Consider the following 27,059-nt stretch of genomic DNA (forward strand, 5'->3'; position numbering starts at 1 on the left):
TGGGTATCTGGGAGCCAGGAGGAGAGACCCAGGCCAGACTTGGGGTTTCCTAGGCCAGCTGAGCAGAGGCTGAGTCTCATCAATGTTATATACATATCTGGGGCCAGGGTGAGGTCCCCAGTGAGAAGGAACACTGGGTAACTCTGACTGGCACCCAGATCATCATCATCCCTGGTGCCCTAGACCCTGTCCTTAACCTCTCCCAGACAGGGTGCTCCATTCATCAGCCAATAAATGTGCATGGTCCCTTGCACTGGGAATTGTGGGAGCCTGGCACAGAATTCCTCAGAGGTCAGGATTTCTGCTACCTTAATTCATCCCTCAAATCCTTCTGCATCTTGGAGAAATGGTATTGAAACCACTCTGTGAGAGGTCTCATTAGAGGGTGTGGCCAGCACGGCCAGGCCAGGGCACCAATGTCAAGCAACAGAGCATGTCAGAAAAGGAAGTAACTCATGTATTGAGCACCTTCTATATGCCTAGTACTGTAGAGGTTGTCTGTCTTCAACATCAGGGCTACGCTGTGAGGTCTTTTTTTTTTTTTTTTTTTGAGATGGAGTCTCGGTCTGTCACCCAGGCTAGAGTGCAGTGGCACAATCTCAGCTCTCTGAAACTTCCCCCTCCCGGGTTCAAGTGGTTCTCCTGCCTCAGCCTCCCACATAGCTGGGATTACAGATGTGCCACCATGCCCAGCCAATTTTTGTATTTTTAGTAGATATGGGGTTTCGTCATGTTGGCCAGGCTGGTCTCAAACTCCTGACCTCAGATGATCTACCTGCCTTGGCCTCCCAGAGTGCTGGGATTACAGGTGTGAGCCACCCCATCCAGCCTAATTTTTATTTTTAAGAGATAGGGTCTTGCTGTGTTGCCCAGGCTGGAGTGCAGTGGTATGATCATAGCTCACTGTAATGGACCCAAGTGATCTGCAGCCTCAGCCTCCATAGTAGCTAGGACTGCAGGCATGTGCCACAACGCCTGGCTAATTTTTTTTTTTTTTTTTTAATTTTGTAGAGACAAAATTTGGTTATGTTGCTCAGACTGGTCTTAAACTCCGGGCCTCAAGCAATCCTCTTACCTCAGCCTCTCAAAGTGCTGGCATTATAGGTGTGAGCCACCTTTCCAGCCTCAATGTTGATGTTATTCCTGTTTTATAGATGAGGAAACCGGGACTGGTCCCAGGGAATCTAAGAGCTGGGATTGGCTAGAGCTGGGCCATGAGGGTTTGGAAACGAAAAGTAAGGGACACTGTGACTGTGTGTGTACGGAGGCTCACTTGTCTATTTAGTCAGTATTTCTCATGTGTGTGCTATGTAGGAGGCCCTGTGATGGGTATTGGTGATATGTCAGAAGCCTTGGCCCTGGGGAGTTCACAGTCCAAAAGGAGAGAGAAATCAACAGCTATGATAATGCAATGTGATGTATTGTTATGGGAACTTGAGGTGGAACTTCCAACTCTGTCTGGGGTAGGGAAGTAAGAGGAATGATAGCCAACATTCAATGAGCTCTCACTATAGACCAGACCAGGCACCTTCTTTTTTTTTTTTCTGAGATGGAGTCTTGCTCTGTCGTCCAGCTGGAGTGCAATGGTGTCATCTTGGCTCACTGCAATCTCTGCCTCCTGGGTTCAAGCGATTCCCCTGCCTCGGCCTCCCAAGTAGCTGGGATTACAGGCATGCGCCACCACGCCTGGCTAATTTTTGTATTTTTAGTAGGGATAGGGTTTCACCATGTTGGCTAGGTTGGTCTCGAACTCCTGACCTCAAGTGATCTGCCCGCCTTGGCCTCCCAAAGTGCTGGGATTACAGGCGTGAGCCACTGCGCCCGGCCCTGATAAGGACTTTATATACATTCTTTCTTTCTTTTTTTTTTTTTGAGACAGAGTCTCGCTCTGTGGCCCAGGCTGGAGTGCAGTGGCACAATCTCGGCTCACTGTAAGCTCCGCCTCCTGGGTTCACGGCATTCTCCTGCCTCAGCCTCCCGAGTAGCTGGGGCTACAGGCGCCCGCCACCATGCCTGGCTAATTTTTTGTATTTTTAGTAGAGATGGGGTTTCGCCATGTTAGCCAGGATGGTCTCAATCTCCTGACCTCGTGATCCGCCTGCCTCGGCCTCCCAAAGTGCTGGGATTACAGGCGTGAGCCACTGCGCCCGGCCATACACGTTATTTCATTGACTCTTCACACCACTCTGGAGAGGTATGTGCCTGGGTATTATCAGCTCCATTTTCAGGGAGGGACCTGAGACTCAGAGGGAGAACAGGCTTGGCTGTGGTCCTGTGGTAGGAAGTGAGAGAGGCAGGATTTGAACCCAGGTTTGTCTGACTCCAGAGTCTGTGCTCTTAACCACTGTTCTCTAAATACTATACATCCTTTATTTTGCTTGATGCTTACAAAAGCCCTATGAAAGAGACGTGTTACTATTTGTATTTTACAAATGAGGCCCAAAGGAGGCAAGCAGTTTTACCAAAGGTTGCACAGCTTTTAAGTCATAAACTGAGTCATATGACTCTAACTTAAAAATACACAACGTACTTTCAAATTTGCCATCTCTTAGGCCCATTAATTTTTTTTTTTTTTTTTTTTTACGGTGGTGAAAACCATAACATAAATTTACTCTCTTAGCGTGCATTTTTAAAAATTTAAAAATTTATTTTATAGAGATTGGGGTGTTGCTATGTTGTCCAGGCTGGTCTCAAACTCCTGGGCTCAAGTGATCCACTCATTCTGGCCTCCCAAAGTGCTGGAATTACAGGTATGAGCCACGTGCCTGGTCCCTCTTAACATTTTTAAAGTGTATAGTTCAGTCATGCTAACTATGTTCACATTGTTGTATAACAGATCTCTAGAGCGTTTTATTTTCTTTTTAAATCCTGTGAGTGCCAATAGAATGTTTTCATCTTGGCTGGGCGCAGTGGCTCACGCTGGTAATCCCAGCACTTTGGGAGGTCAAGGCAGGTGGATCACTTGAGGTCAGGGGTTCGAGACTAGCCTGGCCAACATGGTGAAACCCTGCCTCTACTAAAAATACAAAAATTAGCTGGGCGTGGTGGTGCATACCTGTAATCCCAGTTACTCAGGAGCCTGAGGCAGGAAAATCGCTTGAACCCGGGAGGCGGAGGTTGCTGTGAGCCAATATTATGCCATAGCACTCCAGCCTCGGTGACAGAGTGAGACTTCATCTCAAAAAAAAAAAAAAAAAGTTTTCATCTTGCATGACTGAAACTCTACATCTGTTGAACATCTCTCTATTTTCCCCTCCCCCAGCCCCTGGTGGCAACCACCATTCTGCTTTTGGTTCTATGCGTTTGATTACTTTAAATGTCTCATATAAGTGGAATCATATAGTATTTGTCTTCTTGTGGCTGGCTTATTTCACTTAGCAGAAATGTCTTCAAGATTCATCCATGTTGTAACACGTGTCAGAATTTTCTTCCTTTGTAAGGCTGAATAATATTCCATTGTATGTATATACCACATTTTGCTCATCCACTCATCTGTCCATGGACATGTTAGGTGTTTCCATGCTTGACGATTGTGAATAATGTTGCTATGAATATGAATGTGCAAATGTCTTTTCAAGATCCTGTTTTCGGCTGGCACGGTGGCTCACGCCTGTAATCCCAGCACTTTGGGAGGCCAAGGCGGGAGGATCAGTTGAGGTCAGGAGTTAGAGACCAGCCTGGCAAACATGGCCAAACCTCATCTCTACTAAACATACAAAAATTAACCAGGCAAGGTGGCGGGTGCCCGTAGTCCCAGCTACTAGGGAGGCTGAGAACCACTTGAACCTGGGAAGCAGAGGTTGCAGTGAACCAAAATCGTGCCACTGCACTCCAGCCTGGGCAACAGAGTGAGGCTCCATTTCAAAAAAAACAACAAAAAAAACAAAAAAAAAAACCTGTTTTCAGTTCTTCTGAATATATAGTGTACCCAGAGTGGAACTGCTGGGTCGTATAATCATTCTAATTTTAGTTTTTTGAGGAGCTTCTATATTCTTTTCCATAGTGGCTGCACCATTTTAGAATCCCATCAACACTGTGCAGAGGTTCCCATTTCTCACATCCTCGCTCACATATTTCTGTTTTATTGACAATGGCCATCCCAGTGGGTATGAAGTGATATTGCATTATGGTTTCAATTTGCATTTCTCTGATGATCAGTGATATTGAACCACCTTTTCACGTGTTTGTGGTCACTGGTGTATCTTCTTTGGAGAAATGTCTATTCAAGTTCTTTGCCCATTTTTAAACTGAATTTTGTTGTTGTTGTTGTTACTGAGTTGTAGGAGTTCTGCTTATTAACCCCTTATCTGACATCTGGTTCCATCCCAAAGGTTGCCTTTTCTCCCATCCACAGGTTGCCTTTCCACTCTGCTGATTGTTTTCCTTTGCTTCATGGAGATTATTTAAAGTTTGCCAAAAATTTGTTTATTTCTGCTTTTGTTGCCCGTGCTTTTGGTGTCATAGCCAAGAAATTATGACCCATTCCAATGTTATGAGGCTTTCTTTGTTTTTATTTTATTTTATTTTATTTTATTTATTTTATTTTATTTTTTGAGACTGAGTCTGGCTCTGTCGCCCAGGCTGGAGTGCAGTGGCCGGATCTCAGCTCACTGCAAGCTCCGCCTCCCGGGTTTACGCCATTCTCCTGCCTCAGCCTCCGGAGTAGCTGGGACCACAGGCGCCCGCCACCTCGCCCGGCTAGTTTTTTGTATTTTTTAGTAGAGATGGGGTTTCACCGTGTTAGCCAGGATGGTCTCGATCTCCTGACCTTGTGATCCGCCCGTCTCAGCCTCCCAAAGTGCTGGGATTACAGGCTTGAGCCACCGCGCCCGGCTGTTTTTAATTTAAATAATTAATTAATGATTTTTGTTTGTTTGTGTTTTTAGAGACAGAGTCTCCCTCTGTTGCCTAGGCTGGAGTACAGTGGCACAATCATAGCTCACTTCAGCCTTGAGCTCCTGGGCTCAAGGTATCCTCCTGCCTCAGCCTCTGAGTAGCTGGGACTACAGGTGCATGTCATCATGCTCAGCTAATTTTTAAAATTTTGTGTAGAAACAAGATCTTGCTATGTTGCCCAGGCTGGTCCCGAACTCCTGGCTTTAAGCAATCCTCCTACCTAGGCCTCCCAAAGTTCTGGGATTACAGGCATGAACCACGATACCTGTCCTGTTGTGAACCTTTTTTTTTTTTTTTTTTTTTTTGAGATGGAATCTTACTCTGTTTCCCAGGCTGGAGTGCAATGGCACGAGCTTGGGCTCACTGCAACCTCTGCTCTGCCTCCCGGGTTCAAGTGATTCTCATGCCTCAACTTCCTGAGTAGCTGAGATTACAGGCACCTGCCATCATGCCTGGCTAATTTTGGTATTTTTGTAGAGACGGGATTTCACCATGTTGGTCAGGCTGGTCTTGAACTCCTGACTTCAGGTGATCTGCCCACCTTAGGCTCCCAAAGTGCTGGGATTACAGGTGTAAGCCACTGCGCACAGCTGTGTAGCTTTTATCCTATGTTGTCTTTGAGGAGTTTTATAGTTTCAGGTCTTATGTTTAGGTCTTTAATCCATTTTGAGTTAATTTTTATATAATACATGGTGTAACATAAGAGCCCATCTTCATTCTTCTGCATGTGGATATCCATCTTTCCCAGCACCTTTAGTTGAAGGGACTATCCTTTCCCCATTGTGTAGTCGTGGTCCTCTTGTCAAAGATTATTTGACTATGTGAGGGTTTATTTTGGGTCTCTCTGTTCTGTCCCATTGATCTACGTGTCTGTCTTTATGCCAGTCCAAACCATTTTGATTACTGTAGCTTTGTAATATGTTTTGAAATCAGGAGTTGTCTTTCAGTTTTGTTCTTCTTTCTCAAGATTGTTTGGACTACTTGGTGTCCTTTGAGGTTTCATATGAATTTTACAATTTTTAAAAAATTTCTGTAAAAATTACATTGGGAGTTTGATAGAATGGCATTGAATCTGTAGATCACATTGGGTGGTATGGACATTTTAATAATATTAAGTCTTCCAATCCATGAACTTGGTATGTCTTTCCACTTATTTGTGTCATCTTCAATTTCTTTCAACAATTTTTTTTTTTTTTGAGATGGAGTCTTGCTCTGTCGCCCAGGTTGGAGTACAGTGGCGCAATCTCGTCTCACTGCAAGCTTCGCTTCCCAGGTTCATGCCATTCTCCTGCCTCAGCCTCCTGAGTAGCTGGGACTACAGGCGCCTGCCACCACGCCTGCCTAATTTTTTTGTATTTTTAGTAGAGACAGGGTTTCACCATGTTAGCCAGGATGGTCTCAATCTCCTGACCTTGTGATCTGCCCATCTTGGCCTCCCAAAGTGCTGGGATTACAGGCATGAGCCATCGTGCCCAACCTTCAGCAATGTTTTGTAGTTTTCAATGTACAAGTCTTTTGCCTCCCTGGTTAAGTTTCTTTCTTTCTTTTTTTTTTTTTTTTGAGACAGAGTCTTGCTGTATCGCCCAGGCTGGAGTGCAGTGGCATGATCTTGGCTCACTCACCGCCTCCCGGTTCAAGTGATTCTCCCAGCTCAGCCTTCTGAGTAGCTGGGACTACAAGCACACGCCACCATGGCCAGCTAATTTTTGTATTTTTAGTAGAGATGGGGTTTCACCATGTTGGCCTGGCTGGTCTCAAACTCCTGAGCTCAAGTGATCTGCCTGACTTGGCCTCCCAGAGTGCTGGGATTATAGGCATGAGCCATTGTGCTCAGCTGGTTAAGTTTATTTCTAAGTATTTTATTTTTTTGAATACTGTTGTAAATGAGATTGTTTTCTTAATATCCTTTTCTCTTAGTCCCATATAAAAATCTTCATTTTACAAATGAGGAAACAGAGAGGCAGAGTCACAGGATGAGTTTAGTGGTTGAACCAGGATCTGACCCAGCTCTCGCCCTACCAGGTGGGAGTCAGATGGATACAGAGCAGGTCATGCCATCCCTTTGTCCCATTCTTTTCCCAGCTTTGAGGAGCAAAGGTAAAAGCAGGGACTCAGGTCAAAGGCATCTCTTCCTGGGACCTCACAGCATCTGGAGCTCCCATTCTCAGGTTGTAGGACAGGCCTGTGAGTGGACAGGTTGGCTGAGGAACAGTTTGCTTCCAGCAGGGGCCACAGCTTGTTCTAGGAGAGTCACGATGGACCTTGGAGTTCAGAACCCCAAGTCTGCCACTTCCCCGCTGGGTGACTGTGGACAAATCTGTTTTCTTCTCTAGTCTCACTTTTTACCCCTGGAAAATTGGGTATCTTGTAAAACCAGCCTCAAGAAGATGATCTGAGGAGGAAATATGATCATAGGCAAGATGTATGTACACAAGTAAATGGTGCCTAGTACCTTGAAATTAGGGGGGCTCCAGCCTCATGCTCGCCATAGAGCAAGGAGTACTTGGATCCAAGAGAGTGTGCCCACTTGGAATGTGGTGTTCCCCCGCCTTGACCACTTCTAGTCCTTGCCCTGTTGGTGAATGCACCCTCAGGCCTGCCGGGCTACAAGGAACTGCTGGTGCAGGAGCTATGGATGAACTTGGATGTACCTTATTTATAGCTTATAAATATTTAGAATTTTGTACTTTTGACCTCAACTGGCCCCACAAATGTTAGGGACTAGCATGACTGGTGAACCCAACTTCCCAACCCACAATCTGGCCTGGGGAATCAACCAGCACATACCTTCTTCCGTCCATCTCCTGATGGTCCCTCCTCTCTGGCTGTCCAGCTGTGGATGAGAACCCCTTCTCCAGGTTCCCTAGGGACTGGGAATGCTTCCAGCAGGGATGGGGGCCGAATGCTGTGCAGGGAAAAGGGTGGGAGATCCAGACAGCAGAATTCTTCTGTCTCCATGAATATTTATGGCCTCTCTACCCCACCCCCGGCTGAGGGCCGTGCTTGGGCCAGCTGCCCAGCCTTGATCCATCAGGGAACTATGCCCATGTGTTAAACTGAGTGGTCCGAGCCTCTTTCTTTTTTTCTTTCCAAATGTTCATCCTCTTCCTGAGCTGTTGAAAGCTTTGTTGGCATTAGCTGGAGGCTCTATCTGGAGCTGGCAGGAAAGTCAGCGTGTAGGTCAAAGCCCCTAGGTCAGTGGTGGCCCACAGTCCCCTCCCCTGGCTCCAAGCAGCTGGGCCAGTGGGGAGAGGGAGGCTTGGTCATTTGTGGCTCAGGTCCTGTTCCAGCTATTTTGCATACTTATCTTTGAAACCATTGTTAGGATTGTAAGATTTTGCAAATGAAGACATCGAAGCTTAGAGAGGTGAGGTCACTTGCCCCAGGTCATACAGCAAGTAAATGGTAAGCCAGGTATGAACCTACAGACCTTTCTGACTCCAGAGACCTTGTTTTCCCGAACCCACTCTACCCCAGTACAGCTCCCCTGGGGAGACCGTGCACATTTCCTTTGTGCCGGGGATTTCGGAGCCATCATCAGGGCACGGTCACTCATCGATTGATTCCTTGGTGTCCGACACTGGGATTAAAGAGATGAAAAAGATCTAGTCCCTGCCCTCAAGAAGTGCCCGGTCTGACAAGGAAACAGCCACAGAAATTAACAGCTAAAACATATTGTGTCAGGTGCTAGACTGAGGAATGCGCCCAGTGCATGGGGACCTAGAGAAGAAGGCAACTCATTTTGCCTGTGGCAATCGGGGAAGGCATCCCAGAGGAAGCACTCTTTTAGATTAGGTTTTAAAGGTGAGTAAGTTTTTTCTAGGTAAAGCAACAGGCAAAAGTGCGTCGCGGCATGTGGAAAGGCAAAGAGATTTGAGGAAAAATGGAGTTTTTAGGGAAGCGGCGGGAAATTCAGTGCAGCAAGAGTAGAAAATGAGTAGCGGGGAATGGTGGAAAATGAGGTGGGAAAGGAGCCTGGACTGGATGCTGGGCCAGGGGAGCCATGGAAGATGTTAGCCCAGGCAAGCGTGTGGCTGGCAGTTATTGGGGTACAACATGTCTCAGATTTCAGTGCATGCATGAATCACCTAGGAATCTTATTAACATACAGAGTCTTCTTTTTTTTTTTTTTTTTTTTTGGAGACAAAGTCTCGCTCTGTCGCCCAGGCTGGAATGCAGTGGTGTAATCTTGGCTCACTGCAACCTCTGTCTCCTGGGTTCAAGCAATTATTCTCCTGCTTCAGCCTCCAGAGCAGCTGGGATTACAGGCGCCTACCACCATGCCTGGCTAATTTTTGTATTTTTAGTAGAGAGGGAGTTTCATTGTGTTGGTCAGGCTGGTCTCGAACTCCTGACCTCAAGTGATCCGACTGCCTCAGCCTCCCAAACTGCTGGGATGACAGGCATGAGCCATGACACCCGGCCAACATACAGATTCTGATACAGGAGATCTGGGGAGGGGCCCAAGATTCTTCATTTCTTTTTTTTTTTTTTTTTTTTTTTTTTTGAGACGGAGTCTCGCTCTGTCGCCCAGGCTGAAGTGCAGTGGCCGGATCTCAGCTCACTGCAAGCTCCGCCTCCCGGGTTCACGCCATTCTCCGGCCTCAGCCTCCCGAGTAGCTGGGACTACAGGCGCCCGCCACCTCGCCCGGCTAGTTTTTTGTATTTCTTAAAAGAGACGGGGTTTCACCGTGTTAGCCAGGATGGTTTCGATCTCCTGACCTCGTGATCCGCCCGTCTCGGCCTCCCAAAGTGCTGGGATTACAGGCTTGAGCCACCGCGCCCGGCCTAAGATTCTTCATTTCTAACAAGCTTGCAGATGGTGCCAATGCTGCTGGTCCAAGGACCACAGTTTGAGTCCTAAGTTTGTAGAGGACTCACTCTGCCTTGTGTGGCAGCTGCTCTGTCTGGGGAGCAGGCAATCCTGTTGGTTGCTGGGTGTTTGTTCACCTGACAAATGTTTACCAAGCTTTTGCCCCAGCCAAGCTCCCTGAGTACAGGGGACTGGGAGAGGAATTGGAAATGCCACTTTCTGGTCCATGCCACCACCATCTCTGACCTCCAAAATGCTCTTGCTGTTTCCATACTTGCTCCCTACCATCTATTCTCTACCTGACAGCTAGAGCAAGTCTGATCATGTTACTTGCTTGCTTAACGACACTGAAGCAGCTCTCCGAGGCTCGTAGAATAAAATCCTAACTCCTTACCGTGGCTCAGGAGCGATCTGGAGCCTGGTGTCCTCTGCTCACATCCCACTCTTCCCATTTCTCACTCCCCTAGGGCCACACCAACCTTTCAGTTTCTTGTTCCTACTTCAGAACATGATGAAATTATTCCCATTACGCCGGGCGCGGTGGCTCAAGCCTGTAATCCCAGCACTTTGGGAGGCCGAGGCGGGCGGATCACGAGGTCAGGAGATCGAGGCCATCCTGGCTAACACGGTGAAACCCCGTCTCTACTAAAAAATACAAAAAACTAGCCGGGCGAGGTGGCGGCGCCTGTAGTCCCAGCTACTCGGGAGGCTGAGGCAGGAGAATGGCGTAAACCCGGGAGGCGGAGCTTGCAGTGAGCTGAGATCCGGCCACCGCACTCCAGCCTGGGCGACAGAGCCAGACTCCGTCTCAAAAAAAAAAAAAAAATTAAAAAATTAAAAAAAATAAAAAAAAAATTTAAAAAAAATTGAAATTATTCCCATTACAGGCCCTTTGCACATGATACTCTCTGGCTGGAATAATCCAGATCTTCCCCTTACTTGTTCCTTTTTTCTTTTTTAGAGTTCAGCCAGGGGGAGACACAGATTTTATAGGTTACTAAAGCTTATACAATTAGAAGGGCCCCCCTTTGGAGATACCAAATTACTAATATACACTTAGATACAGGGCCTAGGAGAGGGCCTTAAAGCTTAAGCTTCATTGACTTCATGGTAAAACTGTCTCTGGTTTTGTTTATATGTCACCTCCTCCAAGAAGCCTTCCCTGGTCATTCTACTTAAAACAGCCACCAGCTGGGTGCAGTGGCTCATGTCTGTAATCCTAGCACTTTGGGAGGCTGAGGCAGCAGGATTGCTTGAGCTCAGGAGTTCAAGACCAGCCTGGGCAATATAGTGAGACCTTGTCTCTATTTATTAAAAAATAAAAATAAAAAAAAAAAGCCATCTACCCTATTTTCATGTTACTGTTTTTATTTCCTTTATTAAATTCATCACAATTTGAAATTATCTTATTTGTTGCTCCACTTATTTTTGACTGTTTCCCCACCTAGAATGTAAGTTCTTTGAGAGCAGGAACTTTGTTTTGTTTCTGCAGTCTCCCCAGCATAGGGTCCAACACCCAGAAGGATGTCAGTAACTGTGAGGTGAATGAATGGACATTGTCCCTGCCTCTGGATGGCAGAGAGGACACACAGAGGCAATGTCAGTGGAATAAAGAGCCATGAGCTACGGAAGTCCAAAGAATGGGCACTTAACCAGACCAGGGGCGGAGCCGGGTGTGCAGGAGGCCAGGAGGCTTAGAAAGAGCTACTTGGAGGAAATGAGGTCTGAGCAATCTTAAAGAATGTTCTAGTAAACATCCAGGCAATGATAAGGAAGGAAGGATTTCTTGGCAGAGGAAACAGCATGAATAAAGTAATGAAAGTACAAGCTCTCAGGCCCAGAGGAGAATCAGCTGGTTACATTTTGGGTGATTTCAAGGGTTCTACTCATGCAAAGATACAGCAATAGGCACTAAGTTTGGGTTGGGGCCAAGGGAGTGGGAGTCACATGGGGGCCAGGAGCCTCGGACTGAACAGAAGGCAGCAGAAATAGGAAAAGCCAGGATGACAGGTACTGGCGGCACCGAGGGCAGTGGCTTTGAGTCAAGCAGGGGCTCCACCAGGACTCCCCTCACTGATTCTGGTCCTATACTTGGAAGGAGGAGGCCTACTCTTGCTGGGCCTCCTGTGGGGCCTGTGTGGACTGGGGAGGCTCTGGAGTCAGATAGACCCGAGTATACAATCTTGACGGTTGGGTTCCTGGGAAGCCAACTTTGAAATAGTGATTAGCATGCAGGCACAATTTTCCTGGAATATTTTATTCTCGTGTGTTGGTGGGAGGGGGGTGAGGTGGGGGCGAGTGTAGAGATGAGGTCTTGCTATGTTGCCCAGGCTGGTCTTGAATTCCTGACCCATCCTCCTTCCTCAGTTTCCCCAAAGTGCTGGTATTACAGGCATGAGCCACAACACCTGGTCTTCCTGGAATTTTTATTTTTATTTTTTTAGATGAAGACTTGCTCTGTTGCCCGGGTTGCAGTGCACATCTAATAGCTAAAGAATTTGACAATATAACCACCGTATCATTATCCTACCCAGATAAATAAACATTATTTTTTAAAATACTATCTGTGTTTGAGTTTTCCCAAATGTCTTTTTTTTTAATTCTTTTTTTGTGTGTGTGACAGGGTCTTGAGGCTCTGTTGCCCAGGCTGGAGTGGAGTGGCATAATCGCAGCTCACTGCAGCCTTGAACTCCTGGGCTCAAGCAATCCTCCTGCCTCAGCTTCCTGAGTAACTGGGACTAGAGGTGTGCACCACACCCAGCTAATTTTTAAAAATTTTTAGTAGTGATGGGGTCTTGCTATATTGCCCAGGCTGATCCCAAACTCCTGAACTCAAGCAATTATCTTGCCTTGGCCTCCCCAAAGTGCCAGGACCTCAGGCATGAGCCACCACAGCCGGCCCAATTGTCTAGAAAATATTTTTTGCAGTTGGTTTATTTGAATCAGGATCCAAACAAGGTCTGCACACAGCATTTTGTTGCTCAATCAAATTTCTTTCTTTCTTTCTTTTTTTAGTTTCGTTCTTGTTGTCCAGGCTGGAGTGCAGTGGCGCTATCTTGGCTCACTGCAACCTCTACCTCCCCGGTTCCAGCGATTCTCCTGCCTCAGCCTCCCCAGTAGCTGGGATTATAGGCGCCCCACTAATTTTTGTATTTTTAGTAGAGATGGGATTTCACCATATTGGCCAGGCTGGTCTGGAACTCCTGACCTCAAGGGATCCTCCCACCTCGGCCTCCCAAAGTGCTGGGATTACAGGTGTGAGCCACTGTGCCTGGCTCGATCGAACTTCTTGAATGAGGATTTGACATTCCCCTTTCTCTCCTATCACTCACTCCTCAACCCATGCCTGGGCAACTGTTCTCCCTCTGATCACATGATCTGCTCACATGAGATTGATTTCCATGTTGCCACATCCAGTGTTTGCTTTTCTGTCTGCATTGGCATTCATCTCCCTGTGACTTTTCACACTGTTGCCCAGGTCTTCCCAAGCTCTTGCAACTTTCTTCCCTTAGGCCTCCAGCACGGAACCCTACCTGTCTCTGACTGTCCTGTCTCTGCCTCCTTCATGGGTTTGTCCTCCTCTGACTTCTTCCTTGAAGTTGGGCTCTTTAGGGTTTAACCCTGGTCCTCGTGGGTGTTTCACAGGCACCTCAAATGGGATATGTCCTCATATGAATTCATCCTCCCTGCCCTCATGCTGTTCCTCCTCATCAGTGTCTTCTCCGTGAAGACAGACGCCACCACATCCTCAATCATCTGGCCCAGAAACCTGGCAGTTCTCTTTGATTCCTCCCTTACTTTCGACCAATATCCCATCCATTACCAAGTTCTGTCCATCTGATTTCCCAGATAACTCTCACAACCATCGTTTCCCTCCATCAGCTCTGCCCTGGTGCAATCCTCTTGAGGCCCTCCAGATGATTGCCCATGTCTCTTTGCTGTCTCCCCGACTCTGGTCTGATCACCTCCAGTTCATTCTGTGCACAGTGATCAAAGCCGTCTTCCCCAAATCCAATCTTGTCCCTTCCAAGCTCAAGATCCTTTAACAGCTCCCATTGTCTGCAGAATAAAGTCCAGACTCCTTAGACTGACCTCCAGGACCCATCTTGAGTTGACTGATGCTTTTTTTTTTTTTTTTTTTTTTTGAGATGGAGTCTCACTCTGTTGCCCAGGCTGGAGTGCAGTGGCACGATCTTGGCTCACTGCAACCTCCACCTACTGGGTTCAAGCGATTCTCCTGCCTCAGCCTCCCGAGTAGCTGGAATTACAGACACATGCCACCACGCCCGACTACTTCTTGTATTTTTAGTAGAGACAGGGTTTCACCATGTTGGTCAGGCTGGTCTTGAACTCCTGACCTGATGATCCGCCTGCTTTGGCCTCCCAAAGGGCGAGATTATAGGCGTAAGCCACCGTGCCTGGCCCTGATGCTTATTTTTTAAGCCTTGTCTCTTCTCAACTCCTTAAAGTTTTGGCCAAACCAAATGTCTCACGTTCCTTTAGAACAAGGGCCTTTGCCTATTCTTCTAGGCCTCCGCCCTGCAGCCCCCTGTGCCTGCTATTCCTCTCTCCTTGCAATATCAAGTTAACTCCTTCAGCATAGGCAGGAGGTCTCTCCTCACCCTCAAGTCTAGGCTAGGGGCAGCTTCTCTGAAACCCCGTTACACCTGATACGTCCATCATCATAGCACTGCCTGCTTATCTACTTCTGAATCTCTCTCTTGCAAAATGGCTTGTGAGCCGCTCAAGGGCTGGGTCTGTTCTCTGAGGCCTTAGTGCACTGCTCAGCTCCTGGAGCTGTGAGTGCTTGTCCGATGAATACATGAATGAGCAACTGAATGAGTGAATTGGGCTAGTCTGTGTGTGTGTTCTGTTCACATGGTGAGAAGGTGTTTTTAAAAAATCAAAATTGCTGGGCACGGTGGCTCACGCCTGTAATCTCAGCACTTTCGGAGGCTGAGCTGGGTGGATCACAAGGTCAGGAGATCAAGACCATCTTGGCTAACATGGTGAAACCCCGTCTCTACTAAAAATACAAAAAAGTTAGCCGAGCATTGTGGCAGGCACCTGTAGTCCGAGCCACTCGGGAGGCTGAGGCAGGAGAATGGCGTGAACCCAAGAGGCGGAGCTTGCAGTGAGTCGAGATCATGCCACTGCACTCTAGCCTGGGCGACAGAGCGAGACTCCATCTCAAAAAAAACAAAACAAAACAAAACAAATCAAAATTAATGCAAAAAAAATTATGATAAACAAAGTACCAAAATGTTAGATGAAGACAGTATCATAATAATGCCAGGCAGAGTTATATTAGAGCTTGAGGCAAGAGGAAGAATCAGTAATACTCCTTTTGATTAAAAAAAATAATTCATTAAAATATTATTCATTGGCGGCCAGGCACAGTGGCTCACACCTGTAATCCCAGCACTGTAGGAGGCCGAGGCGGGCAGATCACTTGAGGTCAGGAGTTCGAGACCAGCCTGGCCAACTAAAATTACAAAAATTAGCTGGCCGTGGTAGGCATGCCTCATCTCTACCAAAAAATACAAAAATTAGCCGGTGCGGTAGCGTGTGCCTGTAATCCCAGCTACTTGGGAGGCTGAGGTAGGAGGTTGGCTTGAGCCTGGGAGGTGGAGGTTGCGGTAAGCCGAGATTGCACCACTGCACTTCAGTCTGGGTGACAGAGCCAAGCCCTGTCTCAAAGATAAATAAACAAAATAAAATATTATTTGTCTTAATTGCCGAGGTGTGGTGTCTCCTTAAATTTGGCACCCAGTGAGTGCCTCACGTGTTTCGCTCTAGTCCTGGCTCTGGCGGAAAGGCTTTCTCAACAGGCGTAGGCAGGCAGGGTGCAGGGCTTAGAATGTCCTGGGTTGAGTCCTCTGGCTGGAGAGCTTCTGGAAAACCCAAACCCAAGAAGAGGAAGGCATTTCGTGTTGGGCAAGGGGGTAGGGGTGGCAGGAAGCTATGGACCTGACTTCCCCAAAGACCCAGAGTAAGCACCACGCCCTGCCCAGCTGCTGTGCTGCCCCCAGCCACCACACAGGGCAATATGCCTCCATGCCCTGGAAACAGGACCCCCAAGGCAAGAAGGTATAGCCAGTATAGCCTGAGAGAGAAACAAGGCCGGTCCTGGATGAACTGGGCATCTTGGGCTCAAAGGAAGGGCAGGGGTGCTGAGACTGTGGAGCAGCAGTATTCAAATCTTCTGGTCTCAGGGGCCCTTTATTTCCTTAAAGGTTGTTGAGGGTGCCAAAGAGCTTTTGTTTACATAAGCTATCTCCAGCAATATTTGTTGTATTAAAAATGAAAACTTAGATATTCTAAAAATTTTCATTTTTAAACAAAAACACCCAATAATAAACTCCTTCCATGTTAACATAAATAGCACATTTTTGTAAAAATAACTAGATTTTCTAAAACATAAACAATTTAGGGAGAGAAGTGGATTGATTTACATTTTTTACACATCTCTTTAATGTTGGGCTAAATAGAAGACAGTTGGATTCTCATATCTGCTTTTGCACTTAGGCTGCTGTGATATGTTGTTTGGGTTGAAGACAATTTGCCTTCACACAGATATGTACTTATAAAGGCTTTGGAATCAGATGGCAGTACTACCTTTGGGATAGAAAGGTCCCAGCAGAGTGGAACCTAGCAAGGTTTTTGGTGGGGGGGATGGTGTTTTCCAGTAAAAACCAGAAAACCTGCCAGACAAATTCTAAAAGATCTTTTAGTGGCTTTTTCAGATAATTGGTGATACTCTTCTTCTTCTTCTTCTTTTTTTCTTTTTTTTTTTTTGAGTTTTGCTCTCGTTGCCCAGGCTGCTGGAATGCAATGGCATGATCTCGGCTCACTGCAACCTCCGCCTACTGGGTTCAAGCAATTCTCCTGCCTTAGCCTCCCGAATAGCTGGGATTATAGGTGCCCACCACCACAGGGCCCGGCTAATTTTTTGTATTTTTAGTAGAGGTGGGGTTTTACCATGTTGTCCAGGCTGGTCTCGAACTCCTGACCTCAGGTGATCCACCCGTCTTGGCCTCTCAAAGTGCTGGGATTACAGGCATGAGCCACCACGCCTGGCCGATACTCTTCTTTGATATGATATCAAAGCCCCGCATATAGTAGTTTCTTAAAGGTTCACTGTAATGTAGAATGTAAATCATATCAATGGACTTTTTCATTGTTTTACTTTTTGAGACAGGGTCTTGCTGTGTTGCCCAGGTTGGAGTGCAGTGGTGAAATCACGGCTCTCTGCAGCCTTGACCTTCCAGGCTCAATTGATCCTTCCACCTCAGCCTCCTGAGTAGCTGGGACTACAGGAGTGCACCACCACGCCTGGCTAATTTAAATTTTTTCTTTTGTAGAGAGGGGATTTTGCCATGTTGACCAGGCTGGTCTCAAACTCCTGGGGTCCAGCAATCTGCCTGCCTTGGCCTCCCAGAGTGTTGAGATTACAACCGTGAGCCACCGTGAGTGGCTGAAAGCTCAAATTTTATCATCGGCAACAAATCTCATCATTTGTTTCCCTCGAAGCCAACAGGTTCCCTTCACTCATATTTAAGGAAATGTCTGCCAGATACCCAAGTCTGAAAAACCATAGTTTGTCAGTCAGTCTTTTTTTTTTTTTTCTTCTTCCCCGAGACGGAGTCTTGCTCACACAGGCTGGAGTGCAGTGGCGCGATCTCGGCTCACTGCAACCTCTGCCTCCTGGGTTTAAGCAATTCTCCTGCCTCAGCCTCCGGAGTAGCTGGGATTAGAGGCATGCACCACCACGCCCAGCTGATTTTTTTTTTTGTATTCTTAGTAGAGATGGGATTTCACCATGTTGGCCAGGCTGGTCTCGAACTCCTTACCTCATGATCTGCCCCTCTCAACCTCCCAAAGTGCTGGGATTACAAGTGTCACTGCACCCGGCTTTTTTTTTTTTTTTTTTTTTGAGATGACGGGAGCTTTGCTCTGTTGCCCAGGCTGGAGTGCAGTGGCGCGATCTCGGTTCACTGCAACCTCTGCCTCCTGGGTTTAAGCAATTCTCCTACCTCAGCCTCCGGAGTAGCTGGGATTACAGGCGCACACCACCATGCCCAGCTAATTTTTATTTTGTATTTTTAGTAGAGATGGGGTTTCACTATGTTGGCCAGGCTGGTCTCGAACTCCTGACCTCAGGTGATCCACCTGCCTTGGCCTCCCAAAGTGCTGGGATTACAGGCATGAGCCACTGTGCCCTGCTGGTCAGTCATTTTTTTCTAATCGTGACCCAGAAAAAAAGTTTAGCTCACAGCTCTAACAATCTCAGCGGTGCTTTTCCTAAAGACATTGTACTTTGGTTTGCAGCAGAAGGGTTTCATGTATATTTCCTGTTTTACACTCAGAATATTAAAAAGATGTGTATTCAAGATTTAATAAAATTAATAATTTCCTTGCTTTATCGAAGACATTTTAAAGGGAAGTTGACCGTTTTCCCCCCACGCTCAGTCTGAGCTGTGAAGGATACAATGACTCCTGGCACAGTTTGGTGTTGCTGCCTTGATTTCTGCTAAGGAGCCAGTGCTTTTGTTCAGCCTTGCTTTTGCACCATTGGTGCAAATGTCAATACAGTGGGAAAGGAAAATAATGTTTTGGTATTATTATGAAAATAGTTTTGACCTCGCAAACTCCCAACCCCCCCAGTTCCATAGGCCACCCTCTGAGAACTATTGTCCTGGGGCTTTGGAATCAGATGGCAGTACTACCTTTGGGATAGAAAGGTCCCAGCAGAGTGGAACCTAGCAAGGTTTTTGGTGGGGGGGATGGTGTTTTCCAGTAAAAACCAGAAAACCTGCCAGACAAATTCTAAAAGAGCTGCAACATAGCTGAGCGTGGTGGCTCACGCCTGTAGTCCCAGCTACTCAGGAGGCTGAGGCAGGAGGATCGCTTGAGCCTGAGAGGTTGATGTTGCAGTGAGCCAAGATGGTGCCACTGCTCTCCAGCCTGGATGACAGAGTGAGACCCTGTCTCAAAAAAATAAAATAAAATAAAAAAAGAATAACAACGATTTATTGGAAATAATAAAATCTATGTTTATATTGTTTATATTTAAGGCAGATAAACTATCACCACACTCAATGGAGCAAAGCACAAAAATGTTCTCAATGAACAAAATTCCAGTTAGAGTCAATTGCTTCTTTAAACATACCTGTAAGTATCTTTAGGCTTCTTCAAGTGTTTCCATTGGTGTGGTTCCTGAAGGGGTGGGTGAATTAACAAGGCAATCACCCATTCCTTCATCTTAGTGCTGGAAATACACAGTATTGAATAGATAGACAAGGTCCGAGCTCTCTTGGTGTTCACAGTCAAGTGAGGAAATGTTCAATAATCACACAAATATCAATATGATTACAACTGTGCTAAGATTTATGAAGTACAGGGAGTTTGCAGGGGTGGGGGGTGGAAGATGCTGACTTGGTCCCAAGTTCAGTGAAGACCTCCCTAAAGCAGTGAAATTCAGCTGAGGTCTGAAGCATGAGTTGCAGTTGGCCAGGTGAAAGTGGGGAGTGGAGCCGGGCGAGGTGGCTCACGCCTGTAATCCCAGTACTTTGGGAGACCGAGGCAGGCAGATCACAAGGTCAGGAGTTCGAGATCAGCCTGACCAACATGGTGAAACACCGTCTCTACTAAAAATACAAAAACTGGCCGGGTGTGATGGCACACGCCTGTAATCCCAGCTACTCAGGAGGCTGAGGCAGGAGAATCGCTTGAACCTGGGAGGCGGAGGTTGCAGTGAGCCAAGGTCGTGCCGCTGTGCTCCAGCCTGGATGACAGAGTAAGACTCCACCTCAAAAAAAAAAAAAAAAAAAAAAAGGAAAGTGCGGAGTAGGGAGTGGGTAGGGAAGAGCATTCAACGTGGCAGGATGGGTATTGTGGAGGCTCCCAGGCAGGAAATGTCTGGACAGGTTCGAAGGTCTGCCTGGGAAGTCCGTTCTGGCCAGAGCCTGATGCTAAGGTGGCATGAGGTGAGGGTGGAGTGGCAGCTGGAGGTCAGGGCAAGGGCCATCTGGTAAGCTTATTTCCGTTCCTGGAAACCACCAAGCTCTTGCCTCAGTTTTGGACCCATGCAGAGTTCTCTGCCTGGAATGTTCTGCCCTTGTTCCTCCTTCAGCCCTCAACTGAAACGTCACGTCCTTTCTAAGTAGTTCTCTTTTTGTTCTCCATATCCGCACTGTCCCCCACCCTTTATTTTATTTTATTTTATTTTTGAGAAAGAGTCTTGCTCTGTCGCCCAAGCTGGAGTGCAATGGCACAATATAGGCTCACTGCAACCTCTGCCTCCCAAGTTCAAGCGATTCTCCTGTCTCAGCCTCCCGAGTAACTGGGATTACAGGTTCCCGCCACCACGCCCGGCTAATTTTTTGTATTTTAGTAGACACAGGGTTTCACCGTGTTGCCCAGGCTGGTCTCCAACTCCTGAGCTCAGGCAATCCACCCACCTCGGCCTCCCAAAGTGCTAGGATTACAGGCGTGAGCCACCGCGGCCGGCCCAATCAGCACTCCTTTTTATTTGTATAACAACGGTGTTTGTTTAAATTGCTTTTGTCTGTCTACCCCAAGAGATGTAAGTTCTCTGAGGGCAGAGCCCCCTTGCTGGGTGTTCGCCCTATAGCTCCTGTGCTTAGCCGTGTGCCTTACATGCTCAGAAATATTTGTTGGACAGATGTAAGAAAGAACAGAGCTGGGTCTGAGATCCTGGCACCATTCCTTAATAGCTGTGTGACCTTGCACAAGTCATATAACCACCCTGTAGTCAGTTTCCTAGTCTGTAACATGGGATTTTACTTTCTATGGCAAAGTGCTTGTGTGAGACTCAAATGAGGCAGTACATGTGGAAGCACCTAGCAGAGTACCTGGCTCCAAAGAAGGTGCTCCAAGTATTGTCCTCCTTGTGTCTCACTCCCTTTTTTTTTTTTCTGAGACAAGGTCTCACCCCATCATCCAGGCTGGAACGTCAGTGGCACAATCTCTGCTCACTGCAACCTCTGCCTCCTGGGCTCAAGCGATCCTTCCACTTCAGCCTCCCAAGTAGCTACGACTACAGGCAAGCAGCACCATGCCTGGCTAATTTTTTTTTTTTTTTTGAGATGAAGTCTCACTCTGTCACCCAGTCTGGAGTGCAGTGGCGTGATCTCGGCTCCCTGCAACCTCTGCCTCCTGGATTCAAGCGATTCTCCTGCCTCAGCCTCCTGAGTGGCTGGGACTACAGGGACCCACCACCACGCCCAGCTGATTTTTGTGTTTTTAGTAGAGATGGGGTTTCACCATATTGGCCAGGCTGGTCTTGAACTCCTGACCTTATGATCTGCCTGCCTCGGCCTCCCAAAATGCTGGGATTACAGGTGTGAGCCACCGCGCCCGGCCTGTATTTTTTTTTTTTTTTTTCTATAGAGACAGAGTTTCACTATGTTGCCCAGCCTGGTCTCAAACTCCTGGGCTCAAGCACCCGTCTGCTCCCCAAAGTGTTGGGATTACAGGCGTGAGCCACCGCACCTGGCCTATTGTGCTCTTTTTACTACACTATTAGATATGATGAGCTGGACCTTGCTTAGTCCCAGCTGAGTTCTTGCTTCCCATCCTCCTCCCTGCCTGCTGCTTCCCTGAGTCATGCCCACTGCAGCGTAAACAACAGGGCAGTTAGTTCCTAGCAGCTTGCAATGACAGTAATAGTGGAAAGAACAAGAGGGAAGGGAACAACTGTTTTGTTTTGTTTGACATGGTGTCTTGCTATGTTGTCTAGGCTGGTCTCAAACTCTGAGGGTCAAGTGATCCTTCTGCCTCAGTCCCCTGAGTAGCTGAGACTACAGGTGTGCACCACCATGTCTGGCTAATTGTTTTGTGTTTTATTTTTTTAGAGATGGGGGTCTCGCCGTGTTGCCCAGACTGGTCTTGAACTCCTGGGCTCACTCGATCCTCTCACCTCAGCCTCCCAAATGCTTGGATTACAGGCATGAGCCAATGTGCATGTCCTTACATTGTATTTTCAGAATTTTAAATTATTAAGACAATAAGTGCCCTTTAAAAATTCAAACAAACACATAAAAGTATAAAGCAAATAAACTTCCCACTAAGCTACCTCACCCTCCCAGAGGCTACTTACCACTGTCAACTGTTTGAGGTATATCCTTCTAGATCTTCTGTTCAAATACACATGTATAACTGGGTCATACCAAACATTTTCTGCAACTTTTTTGTTTTGTTTTTATTTTTATTTATTACTTATTTATTTTTTTGAGACAGAGTCTTGCTCTTGTTGCCCAGACTGGAGTGCAGTGGCACGATCTCAGCTCACTGCAACCTCCACCTCCTGGGTTCAAGCAATTCTCCTGCCTCAGCCTCCCAAGTAGCTGGGATTACAGGTGCGCACCACCATGCCCAACTAATTTTTGTATTTTTAGTAGAGACAGGGTTTCTAAATGTTGGCCAGGCTGGTCTCAAACTCCTGACCTCAGGAGATCCACCTGCCTCGGCCTCCCAAAGTGCTGGGATTACAGGTGCGAGCCACCACAGCCAGCCAGTTTTGTTTTGTTTTTAATTAACACTGTTATCCAAGGACACTTTTCCAAATCAACAGTCAGATCTAACACATCCTTTTAAATGATGGCTACTATTTTATTCTCTGGGTGACCCCAATATTATATTTCTATATTTTCCAGACTTTTGATGAGCACATAATTTTTTTTTTTTTTTTTTTTTTTTTTTTGAGACTGAGTCTAACTCTGTCATCCAAGCTGGAGTGCAGTGGCACAATCTCTGCTCACTGAAACCTCCACCTCCGTGGTTCAAATGATTCTCCTGCCTCAGCCTCCCAAGTAGCTGAGACTACAAGGCTCATGCCACCATGCCCGGCTAATTTTTTGTATTTTTAGTAGAGAGGGGGTTTCACCGTGTTAGCCAGGATGGTCTCCATCTCCTGACCTCGTCATCCGCCCACCTGGGCCTCCCAAAGTGCTGGGATTACAGGTGTGAGACACCACACCCGACCTAAATTATTTTAAAATATAGGGCGTTTTACCATGAAAATTTTTATTTAAAATCTCATTGATAGAAAAATATTCAAATTTTATCAGAAAAATAAAATTTTTATAATATAAATTTATGTATATTTATCACTAGAAACAGATTATCTAAAGTTTTAAGTCAAAATAAGCCAGAGAAGATAAAGTTATATTTCATTTTATTTTTTACTTTTTTATTTTAATTTTTTTGAGACAGAGTCTCACTCAGTCGCCCAGGCTGGAATGCAGTGGCAGAATCTCAGCTCACTGCAACCTCCCGCTCCTGGGTTCAGGCGATTCTCCTGCCTCAGCCTCCTGAGTAGCTGGGACTACAGGCTCGCACCATCACACCCAGCTAATTTTTGTATTTTTAGTAGAGACAGGGTTTTACCATGTTAGTTAGGCTGGTCTCGAACTCCTGAGCTCAAGCAATCTGCCAGCCTCGGCCTCCAAAGTGCTGGGATTACAGGTGAGAGGCACCACGTCTGACCATGCAGTGTTTTTTTTCTACAAAAAATAATGGTGTGTTTTTACAATGTACTCATTGTAGTACACCTGATAGTCAATACAATCAATGGCAGTTCTGTTTCTCTTCTTTTATTCCATTTTAAAATATAACTGGCTGGGCACGGTGGCTCATGCCTATAATCCAAGTACTTCGGGAGGCCGAGGTGGGCAGATCGCCTGAGATCAGGAGTTCGAGACCAGCCTGACCAACATGGTGAAACCCCTGTCTGTACTAAAACACAAAAATCAGCTGGGTGTGGTGTTGTATGCCTGTTGTCGCAGCTACTCAGGAGGCTGAGGCAAGAGAATTGCTTAAACTTGGGAGGCGGAGGTGGTAGTGAGCCAAGATCATGCTACTGTACTCCAGCCTGAGTGACAAAGTGAAACTCTGTCTCCAAAAAAAGAAAGAAAGAAAGAAAAACAAAAACAAAAATAAAAAACACTGTCAATTAATTGAAAGATGCCATCAATTTTAGAATTTTAAAAATGTGTAAAATAGGAGTGTCTCAGTCCATTAGTGTTGACACTAATTTATAAAGCACAAGAAATTTATCTCTGGGCAGGCGTGGTGGCTCACACCTGTAATCCCAGCGCCTTGGGAGGCTGAGGCGGGAGAAGTGTTTGAGGCCAGGAGTTCCAGACCAGCATGGGCAACATAGCAAAACCCCTTCCCTACAAAAAATACAAAAATTAGCTAGGTGTGGTGTCACACACATACCTGTAGTCCCAGCTACTCAGGAGGCTGAGGTGGGAAGATTGCTTGAGCCCAGGAGTTTGAGGCTGCAGTGAGCTGTGATTGCACCGCTGCACTCTAGCCTAAGTGACAGAGCAAGACCTTGTCTATAAAAAGCAAAAAACAAAGAAAAGAGGAGAAAAAAGGAAAATAAGTGTATTTCTCACAGTTCTAGAGGATGTTCACGATCAAGGCACCAGCAGGTTTAGTGTCTGATGCCTGGTTATCTGCTTCCAAGATGGCACCTTGAAAGCTGTTATCTCACATGGCAAAAGGGATGGAAAGACAAAAAGGGCAAGATTAAGCACTTTCTTCAAACTTGAGCCCCTTTTTACAGAATTATTATTTTTGTGTGTGTGAGACAGGGTCTCACTTTGTCACCCAGGCAGGAGTGCAGTGGCACAATCACTGGCTCACTTCAACCTTGACCTCCCTGGGCAACCTGGAGTCCTTTTCTAAATGTGCTAATCCCATTCCACCCTGAGTTAATCACCTTCCATAGGCCATACCTCTGCACTGGGGATTAAGATTCAACCTGAGGCCGGGCGCGGTGGCTCACACCTGTAATCCCAGCACTTTGGGAGGCCGAGGCGGGCGGATCACTTGAGGTTGGGAGTTCAAGACCAGCCTGACCAACATGGAGAAACCCCATCTCTACTAAAAATGCAAAACTAGCTGGGCATGGTGGTACATACCTGTAATCCCAGCTACTTGGGAGGCTGAGGCAGGAGGATCGCTTGACCCCGGGAGGCAGAAGTTGCAGTGAACCGAGATCACACCACTGCACTCCAGCCTGGGCAACAAAAGCGAAGCTCCATCTAAAAAAAAAAAAAGATTCAACATGAACTTCAGAGGGGACATCATCACTCTAACCATGGCAAGGAGTCTTGGAATTGATGAAATAGAACAGTCCCTTCTTGTCCCTTTATTAACCAGAATTTTTGTGTGATCTTCCAGGAACCACCAGGACCAGCTGATCATTCTAGCCCACAGCAATGGAGCCACATGACTCCTCCCACGTGGACTCTGAGTTCCGATACACCCTCTTCCCGATTGTTTACAGCATCATCTTTGTGCTTGGGGTCATTGCTAATGGCTACGTGCTGTGGGTCTTTGCCCGCCTGTACCCTTCCAAGAAATTCAATGAGATAAAGATCTTCATGGTGAACCTCACCATGGCGGACATGCTCTTCTTGATCACCCTGCCACTGTGGATTGTGTACTACCAAAACGGGGGCAACTGGATATTCCCCAAATTCCTGTGCAACCTGGCTGGCTGCCTCTTCTTCATCAACACCTACTGCTCTGTGGCCTTCCTAGGTGTCATCACTTATAACCGCTTCCAGGCAGTAACTCGCCCCATCAAGACTGCTCAGGCCAATACCCGCAAGCGTGGCATCTCTTTGTCTCTGGTCATCTGGGTGGCCATTGTGGGTGCTGCATCCTACTTCTTCATCCTGGACTCCACCAACACAGTGCCCAACAGTGCTGGCTCAGGAAACATCACCCGCTGCTTTGAGCATTACGAGAAGGGCAGCGTGCCAGTCCTCATCATCCACATCTTCATTGTGTTCAGTTTCTTCCTGGTCTTCCTCATCATCCTCTTCTGCAACCTGGTCATCATCCGTACCTTGCTCATGCAGCCGGTGCAGCAGCAGCGCAACGCTGAAGTCAAGCGCCGGGCGCTGTGGATGGTGTGCACGGTCTTGGCGGTGTTCATCATCTGCTTCGTGCCACACCACATGGTGCAGCTGCCCTGGACCCTTGCTGAGCTGGGCTTCCAGAACAGCAAATTCCACCAGGCTATTAACGATGCACATCAGGTCACCCTCTGCCTCCTTAGCACCAACTGTGTCTTAGACCCTGTTATCTACTGTTTCCTCACCAAGAAGTTCCGCAAGCACCTCACTGAAAAGTTCTACAGCATGCGCAGTAGCCGGAAATGCTCCCGGGCCACCACGGATACGGTCACTGAAGTGGTTGTGCCATTCAACCAGATCCCTGTCAATTCCCTCAAAAATTAGTCCCTGCTTGTTGGTGCCAGGCCTGAAGTCTTCTCCTCCGTGGACATCATGGACTGAGCTGGGGGAAGAAGGGATATCTGCTGTGGTCTGGGCACCACCTCCGTGGGCACTGGTGGGCCATTAGATTTGGAGGCTACCTCACCTGGGCAGGGATGATGGCAGAGCCAGACTGTTGGAAAATCCAGAACTCAAATGAGTCCCTTCATCTGCCTGTGGGTGCATGCTACAGCAACTGTGACTGGTGACCTCATCCTGAGTCCCTTAATCTTATAGGGCTGGAAGGAATGTCAGGGCCAGGTGCAGACCTTGGGGGAAGACTTTAAACCACCTAGTTCTCCCCGATGGGGTGTTGGTCTAAAGCTTTGGGGGGCCAGGCGCAGTGGCTCACACCTGTAATCCCAGCACTTTGGGAGGCCGAGGTGGGCAGATCATGAGGTCGAGAGATCGAGACTATCCTGGCCAGCATTGTAAAACCCCGTCTCTACTAAAAAATACAAAAATTAGCTGGGCTTGGTGGCTCAGGAGGCTGAGGCAGGAGAATCACTTGAACCTGGGAGGCAGAGGTTGCAGTGAGCCTAGATTTCACCATTGCACTCTAGCCTGGCAACAGAGGGAGATTCTGTCTCAAAAAAATAAAATAAAATAAATAAATAAATAAATAAATAAATAAATAAATACAAGCTTTGGACAAATACTCTCAAGTGATACAGGCAGAAAAGGTTGGGAAAGGGACACTGCTCTCACAGTGTGGCACTACCTTGGGGCCGACTTTTGAGCTAGGACGGTGCCATCCTCTCTCCACCCTCAGGCAAAAGGTCTTTGTGACCTTTCTCAGGGGAAGTGGCTTGATGGAACCTTCTCTGACTCCTCTGGCAACCTGTCCCTAATGGTGACTAAAGAAGGTAACACATGAACAGACCAAAAGCTAGGACAAGAGCTTGCTTCCCAAGACAGATGCGTCTGTCTGCAAAGGCCTTGCCTCTAGCCTGGTCAGCTCTGGGGGAGCGGGAGAGAGATGCCCACCTCCTCCATCTTTCTGTCTCAACAACAGACTCTAATTAAGT

General features: G+C 47.1%; 1 protein-coding gene, 1 long non-coding RNA gene and 2 other non-coding genes across 6 annotated transcripts in view; 1 reads left to right on the forward strand and 3 right to left on the reverse strand.

Annotated features, from left to right (window-relative positions):
• PTAFR (platelet activating factor receptor) overlaps positions 1–26,687 on the forward strand; it is a 50,874-nt gene extending 24,187 nt beyond the window's left edge. For 2 of the 3 annotated variants that reach the window (XM_005544242.5, XM_005544241.5), the window contains exon 2: positions 24,929–26,687. In XM_005544242.5, coding sequence (XP_005544299.1) covers positions 24,967–25,995 — 1,029 coding nt within the window. In that variant the 5' untranslated portion in view covers positions 24,929–24,966 and the 3' untranslated portion in view covers positions 25,996–26,687. Of the gene's footprint in view, positions 1–18,786; positions 18,884–24,928 lie in introns of all 3 variants that reach the window. The other variant, XM_065526550.2, reaches the window with a different exon arrangement.
• LOC141408511 (uncharacterized) lies at positions 6,858–7,854 on the reverse strand. Its single transcript, XR_012423651.1, has 2 exons — positions 7,684–7,854; positions 6,858–7,288 (listed from the first exon to the last, which is right to left on the reverse strand). It is a non-coding gene; the product is annotated as an uncharacterized lncRNA (long non-coding RNA).
• LOC123571054 (U7 small nuclear RNA) lies at positions 16,386–16,445 on the reverse strand. Its single transcript, XR_006695227.1, has one exon. It is a non-coding gene; the product is annotated as a U7 small nuclear RNA (small nuclear RNA).
• On the reverse strand, positions 18,497–18,558 carry LOC123571045 (U7 small nuclear RNA). The gene has a single exon (XR_006695220.1). It is a non-coding gene; the product is annotated as a U7 small nuclear RNA (small nuclear RNA).
• Positions 26,688–27,059: the final 372 nt, after the last annotated feature.

Source organism: Macaca fascicularis, chromosome 1 (assembly GCF_037993035.2).
Source record: "Macaca fascicularis isolate 582-1 chromosome 1, T2T-MFA8v1.1".
Classification (NCBI taxonomy): Eukaryota; Metazoa; Chordata; class Mammalia; order Primates; family Cercopithecidae; genus Macaca; species Macaca fascicularis.